Raw genomic sequence first — 14,598 nt, 5'->3', positions numbered from 1 at the left:
CCACAGAAATCATAAGGATGGAAATGTATTATCTCTAAAGGTGTTTGATCTAATAAACTGGAGCTGTGTCAACTAATAATTAAAAAGAAATGTACCAAAATGTCTCTATATTGACTCTATTTTTCTCTCTTTTTCTTCCATCTCTGTGCAGATACTGCTTCATTGTGACTTTTGGCTATCTGATATTGTGTCAGGTCACACGGGTCTACGTGTTTGACTATGGCATGTACTCTGCAGACTTTACAGGGTAAGTTTTTCTAACACCACAGAACACTTCAAGATATTTTAACCAATATCAGAGACATATCCTAGTTGCTTATGAAGCCCAAATGAGGCCACAGCAAATAGGGAATATCTGGTAATTATTGAATCTGACTCCAGCAATCTCAGCACAGAAAAAGGAGCATGTCACACCGCTCAGCTGTGTCCGCGGGAGGATGCCGACAGGGACTGTAGTTCCTTGTGGCTGATTCCCACTCCTCCAGACTGTCTGACAATTCGAGCAGACAGCATGCACTCTCAGCAGGGTGGGGGTGGCTAGTTGCTAGGCAACCTAATGCAAACTCATACTGCCTCTGTGAGGGCAGAGATTTCACTCCTTCAGCTTCGTCTGCTGTCCCTCCGATTTCCTTGAAAATGTCAAAGTCACGTTTTTCTAAATGTCAACGTGACTCTCAGTTCTCGATCATTTTCCTCAATACCCAACATCCAATAAAATAACAGATATTATTCTCCAGTACCACCATCAGTTTTAATGTATAAAATTATGAGCATGAAGGTTAAGGTCTAAAGCGAGAATAACTACAGAAGGTTAATTAAACACTGTTATATTCTCTTTATATATATATACTGATGCTGTTACTATTTTGATCAAATGTCATGTAAGCCTACTAGCTAAAAGATTCCATTAAGAACGTGTGATAAACACTAGCTAAATAAATATGGGATAGCATTTAAAAAAAGTGAATAAATATTGAAATCACATGTGAGGAAAATATCTGTTGAAAAATGTCAAGTTGTTAAGAGTTCAAAACAGTATGAGAATGTGCTCTTTGTTTTTTCTCTGTTCTTTATTAGGCCCATGATGGTTATAACACAGAAGATTACCAGCTTGGCATTTGAAATACATGATGGTAAGACAAGTGTCTCTAAAGGCTGTGTGTGTGTGTGTGTGCATTCTCTGGGGGAAGTAGACACAAAGTGGCAGACGTGACAGAAGTGAAAATGTCACTTCAGTACTCTTTGGGATTTAAAAACGGATCACATGGTCACATTTCTGAGGCAGTAGTCATTTCTGACAATGGGCTAGTGAACCAGAAAGAGAGCATAAACATGGTTATGTAATAGAGCAAGGACCAAGTATGCACACTCTCTTCCTCCCTCGCTATGTAATAGTTTAATAACTGACTTTAAAACACACACTGTTACAAAGTCAAGCATGTATTGGTAAATGTTCACGTATGCAGTGAACATGCTGTGGAAACACTGCAGACCCTTTAAGGCAGAACAGCTTCAGTGAAAGTCTATCAAACTTCCACTGGCTGACCTGGATTTGACACTCACTCAGCAGCTGCTATAACTGAAATGCCTCATGCTAATGAGGGGTAACTAATATCACTGTTAAAATAAACAAGTGCGATCAAGTATCAGAGAGGCTTATAGAGTGAGAGGGCGAGGAGAGTCACTCAGCCTTTTAGTCCCTACTTGAATATTCTCTTAGACTGGATGCAATTAGCAGTCTAATGGTGATTTGTATGTGAGTGTGTATGTGAGTGCATGTTTTTTTTTTTTTTTTTTTAAAGTTCTCTTCAGGTCACTGCTTCTTCTTTCAACTGTACACCTAATAAAGTACGTATGTAAGACTTTAATCCACATCCTCAAAAGCAGTAACATCCACCTCCCAGAGAGAGAGAGAGAGAGAGAGAGAGAGTTTTTTGATGATCTCAGCACCAAATCTGTAGTTTTTCCGGGAACCAGTGACATCACTGCTTCTCAGGAATAATTACAAGCAGTTTCAGCTTGGGTTTCTGCCACTTGGAGTCCAGGAGATGTTTTCTAGATACTGCCCAGTGTCTGTTTGTGTTAGCAACCATTTCTAATAGCAAAAATGACAACTTTCAATGTGCAGACAATGTCATAAAGTAGGTGACATTTAGACTTCTTTTTACCCATATAAACTATTAAGTGCAACTAGTATTTGTGTTTTAGTTGGACGGTGCAGTAACATTGGCAAGTCTTCAAGTAAAAGCATGCAAAAAATGCGTTAATTGACTAAATTGACTGGAGAGTCACATACAAAGATGAACATTTTAAGCTTTATGCTCGGTTAAACAGCCTTTGTTGTTCTGGAATGAGAGGTTATACTGTGACCAAAGGAACAGCAGTAGTCTAATGAATCATATAGCCACAGGTCCTCATAACAAATAGCAACGTGAACAACGGAAACAACCTGTGTTACATGCTGGGTTCTTATTAGGTTATGTACACAACAACCTCTGTGCTCTGTTGCATCACCCTTTCTTTGCACAGGCTGGCTCTCCCGCACTGTCATCTGCTTGCTCATCTGAACGGAAGTTGGTCTTATTTGCATTCACACGTACTTACCGACCTGACCTCTGATGCTCAGTTACCTCTTACATATTTTATTCAGAATATCTTTGTGTATTTTTTTTTTTACTTCTCTGTTGTTCTCCATATCTCGTGTTAAGTGTCCATGTGTATCTGTCTGTAGGTATGATCAAGCGAGAAGGGCAGCTAACTCCCAGTCAGAAATACCTAGCTATCAGGTATGTGACTCAGGTATGTTTTGGATGCATCTGATGACGGCTTCGGTCCGTCCAGTTGAATTAAAAAAGCTGGTTTTGAGTTTAGCATACATAACCAATAATAATTGAAACAGATCATTCTCTGCATTTAAAAAAAAGGCTTTATTGCTGTCTGCATAGGAAATCACCACATGGCTTCCCTTTTTCAGTGTCTCTCTGCTGTCAGGCAGCTGTAAGGCAAATGGTATCTAGGAAACCACATATTGACTACTTTACTGTGACTCATACCACGGGAATGCCTGATCCCTCCCTCTACCCTGCTTTACAACTACAGATAGTCTTCAGTAAAGCATAATGATGAAGCTGAGATATAGCAGACGCATTGTGTAGACGATTATGTAATGAGCCAAACTGAACAGAGAGCATGACTAAAAGATTATTCAGCACACGTTAAACCAGAACCTTGGGCAAAATATAAATAAACTTAAAAACAAAACCCTCCTAAAGCAGGAAAATAGATCCAAACAAGTTCAAATAGAAACAACAGCAGTATACAATAAAAAAGGCCATTTTAAACTGATCATTGTGATGTATTAATAAAAATAGAACAATAATCACAGGCAGCACAAACCAAAATGTGATGCACCAAACTTTTGTTCCACAAACCTCTGCTGGGCTGCTGTGAGTCAGCTGCTAACTCTGGGATGACTACTGGGAAGGTGAGACATTAGCAGTCAGAACAAGCCCTCCTGTTCAGGGAGCAAGAGAGAAATTCAACAGGGAGGGGCACAAAGGGTCGTCTTCTCTCGGAGGGGTCAGTAGACTAGAGGACAGGCAGCCATCTTGGGCACTACGATAAGGATGCATAGGGTTTATTTGCTTGCAGATATTAAAGAACACACTCAATGTCTTTCATCTAACTTTCTGCTTCCGTGTCTAACTGGTCACCCTCAAGTCGTATGCCCAGCTTGCTGGAGTACCTGAGCTACAACTGTAACTTCATGGGCATCCTAGCGGGCCCCACTTGCTCCTACAATGAGTATATGGCCTTTATTGAAGGGACGTGCTACCAGCCACGCCACCAGGAAAACGCAAACGGCAAGGAGAATGGAAAGTACAAGCTGAGTGAACCCTCACCTAAGGTACAACATGCTTCTGTGAAGATTTTCTATAGCTGTAAGATACCACACCGTGTTTTCTTTTTTATGATTCCATTTACAGTAAAGTAAAAGCAAGAAGTCTGCATACATAGTGGCAAATTAGTCCAACTATGTAATGTAAATGTTTGAAAAAGACTTGAAAGAAGCCCAGGGTAATTATAATGTGTTGGATTCCCTTTAGAGAAACAAAAACAGGATTTAATGACGCAAATGTCTACAGACCTCAAGGTTATTTATGCTGTGTTCCTACATTAATAATGTAATCACAGCATTTTCAATGGTGAAGAACACAGACAGGACTTATATAAACATTACAGTACACTCAAGGATTTATCTAAAATCAACATGGTGTTTGGGGGTAGAGTATCATGTCTCATAAATGAATGTCTAACTGGATTTCTTGTTTATATTTCACTTTCTCACCTCCGCCCAGAATGATGTCATCTCCAAGCTGTGCACATGTGCCATCTCACTGTCCATCTATCTGTCGCTGTGCAAGCTGCTCCCGGTGCATCGCTCCATAGATGATGACTTTGTCAACTCCACGCCCTTCCACCATCAGGTCATCTACCTTTATCTGGCAATGCTGGCTCTGAGGCCGAAATACTACTTCGTCTGGACACTCGGTAAGTTGGCTGTGAACTCACTGGACTGTTGTTTGTTCTGAGACCTGTTTGTCAAGTAGTCTGTACAGTATTTTAAGGTGCAGCTCAAAAATCCTCTTACTTAACATTATTTCGTGATATAACAGTGCCATCTAGTGTTGGATTGTAAACTGCATCAATACTTGATGATGCTACGTCTCCATCTGTTTCTGTCACCGCTTCACTTAATGCATGGGGCTGCTGCCAGTTTTTGCTGGTGTGGCACTCAGAAACATTTGTACCTTTCTCCTGCAGCTGATGCTATTAACAATGCCGCTGGATTTGGCTTTAATGGGTACAACAAAGATGGCTCCCCACGGTGGGACCTGATATCAAATCTCAGAATTCTTGACATAGAGGTTTGGACCCTTTTTTTTCTTTAATGAGATATATTACATCAAGTACTAAAGGTCTTTTTTTAAACTAAATTCTAAATGTATATTGTTCTGGATTTTCAGTTTGCCACCAGTTTCAAGTTGTTCCTTGACAACTGGAATATTCAAACAGCACTCTGGCTCAAAAGGTAATACTATGTTAAATGTGTCATATATATCTCTTGTGTGATAATGTGATTTGAACAGAAATTAGATTTTATTGCAGTGGTATAATTTGCTTCCTCTGGTTTTGACGTGTATACTGGATGTGTGCCATGTCTGTTTTCTCCTCAGGGTGTGCTATGAGCGCTGTCCCATTAACCCCACCGCTGCCACCTTCCTGCTGTCAGCCATGTGGCACGGGGTCTACCCTGGCTATTACCTGACCTTTCTAACTGGAATCGCCATGACAATGGCTGCACGTGCAGTAAGTGCACACCTTGCTTCTGTCTAAATCTATAGTTGGAGCTTTTTTTTCTAGCCAAAGATAATAATTCCCAATGTAGCTATTAGATTTCTGTAACTCAGGAAGCATCATATAATGGATGCATTTACATGAAAGCCTGTCACAAAAATTGATTTTTTTTTCTCCAATGCCCTGTTATATCATGAAAGCTTTTTACCACAGCTACTTAACACTTAACAACTTAACAGACCAACAGGAAAATCACTTTATGGACAGTTAAGTGGATGATAATAGGTAGCGTAACTCATTACTAGTGTGTGGCCATTACCAGTAATCTCCACTATGGTGGACATTTCTTATCAGAAAGTAGTAGACAACAACATTTATGTAGAGATAATAGTACTGTAAATGCACTATAAGTCTGTCGGAATATTCTCGGAAAATGGCTGCTGTGTTGTTAATGAGAACCTACAGGCACTCTATTCTTCTGTTTCTGAGTAAGGACATAGATCACTGACCCAGTTACACCAGGAAAGTACTGGCTACTGCTACACAGAGATAAATGTCTCCAAAGAGTTATGACATGTCAAGAGACAGCAGGGAAAAAAAAAGATAATAAGCAGAGATGGGCAGTCCTGCCCGTTGTCATGCAGAACTTTCCGGTCAGTTAGTCCACCTCAAGGTAAATGTACTGTACAGCCTAATGAGTGGAATCTAAAGTTTATAGCTTCATTTATGTTTAGTCCAACTCTCTTTTTTTATCTTCTAGGTTAGGCACAACATCAGACCATACTTCCTGGTCTCTGACTCCTACAAGTGTGTCTATGATGTCATCACATGGGCATGTACTCAGGTTGCCATAAGTTACACAGTGGTGCCATTTGTCCTACTTACTATAGGACCATCAGTCAAATTCTACAGGTATGTATACATGAGTAAAAGAAGTTAATGAGAAGAATAACTGCTTCTTGTTTTTATTATTATAGATATTATGGATAGTCATTGCTTGTGGTATTAGCCTGGGTCTTTCCTTTTCAGGCTCTAACAGTTAAGAAGACAGTTTAATGAGCAAAGGAAGAAGGGGATTTATGAGGAGGAAATAAAATGAGTGCCCTGAATATTGCTTAGCTGCAGCCATGAAATATAAACCCAGTCATAGAAAGTATAAAACAGCCTCAGTTTGTAGGTGTTTGTTTATAAAGAAAATTACAATTGAGTGTGTAGTTTGTAAGAGATTTCACTAAAGACTAGCTGACAGAGGAACATTCAGAGCAACAGTTCAATGTCATTTTCTTCTTCCAAATGCTATTTGATGCTTTTGCAGGTGTTGGTACTTCTGCTTACACCTTCTGTGTCTACTGGTGGTACTGGCCCTGCCTGTCAAAAAGCGTCGACAGGGCAAAGAACAGCAGGACAACCAGACAGATCACAACAGCACAGACAACAACTGCAACCAGAAAGATAAGACCACATGAGGTCCGGGACGGTGGCCTGCAGTCCCATCAGCAGCAGCAGCAGCAGAAACACTGAGACGAACTAGAAACCACTGAGAGCTGTAGTGTGTCCAGTCTGTTTACCTGACAAAGAACCAAATATCTCTGAGAATCCTATCAGAAAAAGAAAAAAACAAAACACACACAAGTCAACGTCCTGTCAAAACTTCCAGTAGCAAGGATGACGGCAATCACACTTCTGACACGGATAAGAGACCAGGATGAAGCAACGGCCACGGTGGTTACTTCACATAAGATTATTAGTGAAAATGAAGACTTCCAAGCTGCCTTAAACCCTCTATGTACTCTGCAGGTAGTAATAGTTACGATGGCACACTGCAAAACTGAAATGCAGTTACATCTGTGTGATGTTATGTTAGATGTTTAGAGTAGGAGTGCAGTATGTGGAGGGTTTTTGTCATTGTCTGGATACAAAGCCTCTGTTAGGTGGGAACAGAAAATGTGTACATGTAAAAGAAACATAACCTTTATCATCAGCTGCCAATTTCAAACAGGCCTTAGGATCCTCAAAATATTGTTTGATTTCTATGTCTTTTTTTTTTTTAACCTTTGCTCAAGAAGAATTCACATTTTACGTTTTTTGTATTTAGATGTTTGTGACAACACTATTGGAAATACATTCTTATTTCTTTATTTTTGTTCTTCTGGGATGAGCTGATCATGACAGAGAGAGTGCCGCAGTGGAATTGACATCTTGTCCATCTCCAGCAGTCTATAGAGTTAAATTTTCTTTTTATATTTTTCATATCTGTTTTTTTTTTTAACATGACACGTCGGACAAATGTGTATTTGAAAGGGAGTATATTTACCTGCTCATAATTTACAATGTTTTTGTTTTAACCCGGGTTTGAGCAGCATTTTCTTAATCTTATATTTGTCACACAACAGGTGTTCAAATTATATCCAATATTGGATTGGATTAAGAGTGGATTATTTTGTTTTAAATCCTTAAAATGCAACAGAAATCTAATGAAGTATTACAAGCCAATCGAATGTAAAGGAAAATATTTCAAAATGACGGATATCCGGGCTACACATTTTTCAATTTGCATTAGTCTGTGAGGAAATCTGATGCAGTTATTTATGTATGTGACATAAAAAATATTGTACAAAATTCAAAGACATAGACTGGCTGTTGTGATAAATGGTCTTATTTCATATTGTGTGCACTTTGTTAGATCTAGGGGATGTTTCAGGGTACATTTACTGTGTAAGTCACTGGTTCTTTTGGTCCATAGCTCACCTTAGGCCTTTCAAATCATCCAGTTTACTCTGTAAAGCAGGCATGAGGTCAGACGGCCAGCTCAAGTGTTTGGTAGAATGAAAGGCGTAATAATAAGCCCCCTCACTGTTGTTTAAATAATAAAATGACAAAATGAATTTAGAGCTGATATGATCTGGAGATTTCCAACTTACAATATTCTGACACTTTCGAGTTTTATTTCTACAAATCTGTCAATAATTTGTTGAACTGGTGCATTTGTGTTGTGTAAAGTAATAACAAAGCAGCAGAGGTGAGCTTTGAACCTCTTTTCTTTTTAAGACTTTCTAACACTTGCATTTTCCTGCCATAACTCTGTGTGTGTGTGTGTGTGTGTGTCAGTATTCATGTTGACGTGATCTCAAGTAAACTATATTTGTAGCCTGGGCCCTGTGTAGGCGAGTACGGCCCACCTAAGGTAAAGGGATGTCATTCTACAAACATAGCGATTATTGCACTGCATGGCCACCCAAACCAGCAGATCAATGCAAACTGCTCCATATGTCCAAAGTGCCAAATCATTAATGGCGCATTTTGTTTTTTTTGTTGTTGTTTTTGTGTGTGTGTGTGTGTGTGCGCACAAATGAGTGCCTGCGTATTTGTGAGCGTGCGTGTGTGTGCGCGCGTCTGTGTAACATAATGGTTATTTTTGTGTCAGAAGGAAATTTATTGAAAGATTTGTATAACAGTACATTAAAATTCTGATTTATGTGGCGAAATAAAGAAATTATTTTTAAACACGAAAATGTATGTTTGGGGCTTTCACTTGTGTCTTGCACTCTTGAGGTTTCTGCCATAAAGCCCCGGATGGTGTAGGGCTGCCGTGATGGTTGACTTTCTACAACTTTCTCCCATCTCCCGACTGCATCTCTGGAGCTCAGCCACAGTGATCTTTGGGTTCTTCTTTACCTCTCTCACCAAGGCTCTTCTGCCCTGATAGCTAAGTTTGGCCAGACGGTCAGCTTGAGGAAGGGTTCTGGTCGTCCCACACATCTTATGGAGGCCACTGTGCTCTTACGTGCAAAATGTTTTTGTAACCTTGGTCAGATCTGTGCTTTGCCACAATTCTGTCTCTGAGCTCTTCAGGCAGTTCTCAGCTCATGATACTCATTGGCTCTAACATGCACTGTGAGCTGTAAGGTCTTATACAGACAGGTGTGTGTCTTTCCTAATCAAGTCCAATCAGTATCATCAAACACAGCTGGACTCAAATGAAGGTGTAGAACCATCTGAAGGATGATCAGAAGAAATGGACGCACCTGAGTTCAACATATGAGCGTCACAGCAAAGGCTCTGAATACTTAGGACCATGTCATATTTCACTTTTTCTTTTTTAATACATGTGCAAAAATGTCAACAGTTCTGTGTTTTTCTGTCCATATGGGGTGCTGTGTGTACATGAATGAGGGAAAAAATGAAAATGAATTAAATGATTTTAGCAAATGGCTGCAATATAACAAAGAGTCGGTGTCATCTTTAACATGGGAGTCTATGAGAGAGCCCTTTAACAAGGGTCATCTGCCAAATGTATCTCCCCCTACAAATTTCAAGCTAGAGACTCCATTTTAATCTTAAAACGCTCATTAGATGCTGCTCTATCAAACTGGTATTCAGAATTTTCTCATTCCGAAACGTTTCCGCACGCCAGGCTCTCAAAGTTGGAGTGGTTTTTGAGGTCTCCTCTGCTGTTACCATGGTGACAGGCTGACACACAGAGGCATACAAAGCTCTGAATTACTCTGATTCTCCAGCAATTCAGATCAATCCTTCACATCAGCATTAAAGCAATGCTTCAGCTGCAGCAATCAAACTTGCATTTTCTTCAGAAAATGCCCTTTTCTAGTTTTTTTTATTTTATTGGCTGTCAACCTGTCCAGGATGTACCCTGTTTCTTGTAGTACAGGACAAAGTGGCTTAGACAATGGATTTATTTTATTTCATGAAAGGCTGTTTACAATTCTGAGCCAAGTCCAATTCTGTTGCTGATCAATTCAAAAATCAATATTATCCAATAATAACTGATCTATATATAGCCCTGCATATAGCCCAGCCTGTGGTGCAATGTGGTGTTGGTGGATGGAACGAGACATGATGTCCCAGATGTGCTGAATTGGATTCAGGTCTGGGTAACTGGCAGGCCAGTCCATAGCATCAATGCCTTCATCATTCAGGAACTGCTGACACACTTCAGCCACATGATTGTCATGCATCAGAAGGAACCCAGGGCCCACTGCACCAGCATATGGTCTCACAATGGGTCTGAGGATGGTGAATCTGCTCCTTCTGTTCTTCCTTGCACAAAGGAGGAGGTAACGGTCCTGCTGCTGGGTTGTTGCCCTCCTACGGCCCCCTCCATGTCTCCTGGTGTACTGGCCTGTCTCCTGGTAGCTCCTCCATGCTCTGGACACTGTGCTGACAGACACAGCAAACCCTCTTGCCACAGCTCGCATTGATCCATCCTGGATGAGCTGCACTACCTGAGCAACTTGTGTGGGTTGTAGACACCGCCTCATGCTACCTCTAGGGGTGAGACACTGACAAAATGCAAAAGTGATCAAACATCAGGCAGAAAGGGAGAGCAGAGAAATGGTCTGTGGTCGGCACCTGCAGAACCTCTCCTTGTCTTGATAACTGCCTCTCATATCCACCTGTACCTGTTGCTTCCTAACTAAACTCTCCGTGTCTTTGTTAAGAATCTCCTCATGTCCATTGTGTGTGGGGAGGGAGCAGAAAAGGCAAACAACATGTCGCCAGACAAATAATACCGTCTACTGTAACTGAAAGTAAACAATATCTTCCTCACAACTTTTCTAAGTTGATTTAACATCAACCTAACGTCACCTAGGGCCAATGTGACAAAACAGTAAGGCTTTAGCATGAGCTGGACTTTGTGGGATGACACTGACGTCACCTCCTCCAGCTTCGACACACTTCACCCACGGTTCTCTTTACGGTGTTTTACACGCTCGCCCGAAGAAACCACTGGCTTTGTTAGCTTCGTTACTATAGTAACGGTATTGCAGCGCTGTGGTAACCAGGTCTGGACCTGGGGAAGATCAGGAACTGTTGTTTAGAAGATATGGAATAAATATCAAATATCTGCATTAAATAGAAAAAAATGTGATTTGTTTCTCTTACTTAACAATTTAATAGAATGTGGGGTGAATCTCCACAGACAGGGAACACTAGACCACCCGTGTTCCCCTCCATGTACATCTGCCTCTGTATTTTGAAACAGCATTTCCTGAAACATGCCAGGAGTATTTACCTTTGACTGTTTATGAAAATACTGACACAGTTTTTATCTAAACACACCAGTGTCAGGGCCTCCGGCTCACGTCAGTGAGGTTTGTGCCCCGCTCCCCCCACATGTTACGCCGCTGTAACCAGGGGTAGTAGGAGGTGGAGCTCCACTGTAGCAGGCTGGGAGCAGGTTAGAGTTGCTCAGTGAAACAAATACACTATGAGTTGACTAAAAACGACATTATTGCCTGAACAGGAACCAACATACAGGCGCGTACAGAGCAGCACTGTTTAGGTAAGACGACTTTTACACTGTTTGTTGTGAAGTGCACTTTTTTAAACATCTTTTAAAGGTGATATAATGACCTGTTGACGGGCTAGCCTCTCTGAGCTAACGTTAGCATGTTAGCTCTGAGAGTTTGATTAGCTTGTTTTGGTGTTGCTTCCTAGTGATAGTACTAAAAAACGAGAAGTCACTGTGCTTGTTGTAGCAAACAAAACCAGAAAAAGACCAAGTGTATTTTTCCTTTACTTTGTTTTTTGGGTCATGTTTGAGCACATGAGATATCCGTGTGCATAGCAGGCTACCTTTCTGAGAAAAAAAACACTTATAAACATTCTATTTAAAGTTACAGATGCACATAGGAAACACACACACAGTGTAATGTTTTATTATATGCTCACACTGTCCTGGCTAGTTTTGTTTAAGGCTTAAAGTTTTCAAAATACAACCCACCTGTCTGAATAAAAGTCTTTTTCTAGATGTTGTTTATATCAACGGTTTTCCAGACAAACCTGTTGTTTTGGATCAGACCCTGCTGGGTCCCCTCCTGGGAACTGAGTCCTCAGCAGTTTCATACCCACATGACCAGCCATAAAGAGCTGACCGTTAAATTTAGAGATCATATCCAGTGTTGTCTGCTCAGTTCACCTCGTACATTTGAATGTTTTCAGATAGCAGCAGAGCTGACGAGGAGAACATTTGTGTTTTTGTTATGATTATAATCCAGTAGTCTGTGTTTTTATGTCAATTCTAAACCATACCTGATACAGAAGTAGGTCAGGGGGAAACCATCACATATGTCATGGTTGTTTTAATACAGGAACATCTGTGGATTAGGCTGTAATTATCAAGATATTATAAAATACATTTGAAGTGTTTTAATAAATCCATTTGTTGGCCTGTAAAATGTTAGACAGTTGTGAAAAAAAAACTCTTGGTTTGTCCAAAACACATTTTAGTATTTTTGCTTTAAAAACATTTTTATTCACTTACTGAAAAATTAATGGACTTGCTGTTTATACTTTTTACAGTCCCATTAACTTGTAAATCCATTTAATTACATTTGTTATTTGTTATTTCACTGCATAGTTTTAATAAATACGCAGACAGTTGAGTCATTTAAACAGTGGAATTATGTCAATAATTTGCCACAATTTGCTCCAATTATTAGCAACCAACTGTTACTTTATGGCATGGCTCATAAAATCAAACTATACAAATTCAACCCGACATCTTAATTGCCCTCATTGTCCTTTTATCTTGTATCAATTGGATCTACGCCAGTGCATGAAATGAATGGAAATCTGGGCGCGTGTGTCTTTTGTGTTCGGGAGAGATGGGCGTAGGCCAGCCCCCTCATCTAATATTCAGCTGTGAGTGAAAACGGGGGGATGCTGAGTGTGAGGCCGGCAGTGCTTGTTGATACCCAGTGCGACTGGGCAAGGAATCAGTATTAGTATTGTTTTGACGAATGTGATTTCACCCCTACACCAAGGTAAGGCTTTCATCTGTTAACTGTTTTTAGTGTTTTCTGTTGTACCTCTGTCACAATTTCTGCATCTTTTATATTTATTTTTTTTACTGTTTTTCTTGGTGGTCTGGACATGTGTCTTGTTTAAAAAAAATGATGTAAGTGTGAGCACCTGTCTAATCACAGATGAACAGAGTGAGAGCTAAATGTTTTTGATTGGTTCTTGTGCTGTGTAGTTGTCCACCCATTGTGCTGAGAGACAAGGAGCAGGGGAGGGTGTGTCAACATGCTCCTACTGCTTTCCCTGTAAACAAAGGATTTTTTTTCACTTATCCTGTGATATGGGAGAACAGTTGGCAGGTTATGCATGACTGAAGAAACAGAGCCAGAAAACAAAAATTGAAAGATCATGCACATTGGATCATTTACTCTGAATTTGACTGTTAAGGCCTTTGTACTGACAGCCAAACAGGCATGTGACATTTAAGCATTTATTGACCTGTGCCTGAGCCGCTTGTGTCCAGGATTATGGTGAAATATTGAGCAGCATGTTCGGTCATTCTTTTATAAAAACCATTGCCAAGGCAACTTGAGAGCCATGAATGCACCTCATTAATTTTGTTTTACTCTGGCAGGAAGTAAGCCTGACCATGATGGAAGAGCCCAACTTGATGAATCATTAATGAGTTTTTTATCGATTGGCTGAATCCCTAATACAACAAAAGAACCCATATTTGAGTGTTTTTGTCCTGTTCAGTCTTGTGAAAGATTTAACATCTGGGCAGCCTGTGTATTGCAGATTGTTATGATTTTGTGATCTTGGTTAAAGAAAAGATGAACATGTTTGCTCTATGTCTGGGTTTTGAGATAAATCTTTAGAACAGTGCTGCAGCCTAATTATAGATAATGTTCTCAAAGTGGGTTGTGTGTATTGATTTGTCCAATGTCTCTCTGTGTCTTACTTTATCTTCTCATCAGTAAAATAGTGTGCAGTCTATTGTTCTTATAGGCAGAACTCTTTTCCACAATGTCCAATTTCAGTTCGTGCACAAGGGTAAAGCAGATACTGGCTTTGATATAATTGAAGCACACAGTCGAGTGCACCAATTGTTACATCAAAGAGTCAAAGTTTAAAGACTGCTGTTTGTCTTCATTGGTATTGGATGACTTGGTTAACTTATCTTGAGGAAGGCATTGTGATTGCTCTGTGTTCATTATATTGAGCAGGCAAATTTCAGTTCATGTTTTCAGCATGAGTAGACAGACTGAGCATATCTGCAAAGAACCGAAATCCCCTGTTAAGTCTTGTGTAATGAGCTTGTTGGGTGCATTGTCTTGTTGTAGCCACACTTTAAAATTGTATTAAAAAATGTACCTTTCCCTCTGAAACACACACACATACAAACTTCTTCAAGGTTTAGAACTTTGTGGAAGTGTGTATTTATATGACAAAATCAGGAAAAACTGGTAAATGGAA

At 40.0% G+C, this 14,598-nt stretch overlaps 2 protein-coding genes across 4 annotated transcripts in view; both read left to right on the top strand.

Moving 5' to 3' along the window:
• mboat2a (membrane bound O-acyltransferase domain containing 2a) overlaps positions 1–6,976 on the top strand; it is a 28,562-nt gene extending 21,586 nt beyond the window's left edge. Inside the window, exons 4-13 of the mRNA XM_028395676.1 lie at positions 152–247; positions 1,078–1,133; positions 2,732–2,786; positions 3,721–3,907; positions 4,359–4,551; positions 4,825–4,928; positions 5,028–5,092; positions 5,238–5,370; positions 6,119–6,270; positions 6,674–6,976. Coding sequence (XP_028251477.1) covers positions 152–247; positions 1,078–1,133; positions 2,732–2,786; positions 3,721–3,907; positions 4,359–4,551; positions 4,825–4,928; positions 5,028–5,092; positions 5,238–5,370; positions 6,119–6,270; positions 6,674–6,824 — 1,192 coding nt within the window. The 3' untranslated portion in view covers positions 6,825–6,976. The remainder of the gene's footprint in view (positions 1–151; positions 248–1,077; positions 1,134–2,731; positions 2,787–3,720; positions 3,908–4,358; positions 4,552–4,824; positions 4,929–5,027; positions 5,093–5,237; positions 5,371–6,118; positions 6,271–6,673) is intronic.
• Positions 6,977–11,514: 4,538 nt separating this feature from the next.
• kidins220a (kinase D-interacting substrate 220a) overlaps positions 11,515–14,598 on the top strand; it is a 37,272-nt gene continuing 34,188 nt past the window's right edge. For all 3 annotated transcript variants that reach the window (XM_028394774.1, XM_028394772.1, XM_028394773.1), the window contains exon 1: positions 11,515–11,662. The gene's annotated coding sequence lies outside the window, so the exon portion shown is untranslated. The remainder of the gene's footprint in view (positions 11,663–14,598) is intronic.

The sequence above is a fragment of the Parambassis ranga genome, chromosome 22, assembly GCF_900634625.1.
Source record: "Parambassis ranga chromosome 22, fParRan2.1, whole genome shotgun sequence".
Lineage (NCBI taxonomy): Eukaryota > Metazoa > Chordata > Actinopteri > Ambassidae > Parambassis > Parambassis ranga.
The sequence above is the reverse complement of the archived record's forward strand: the minus strand, read 5'-3'. Positions and strand labels throughout refer to the sequence as shown.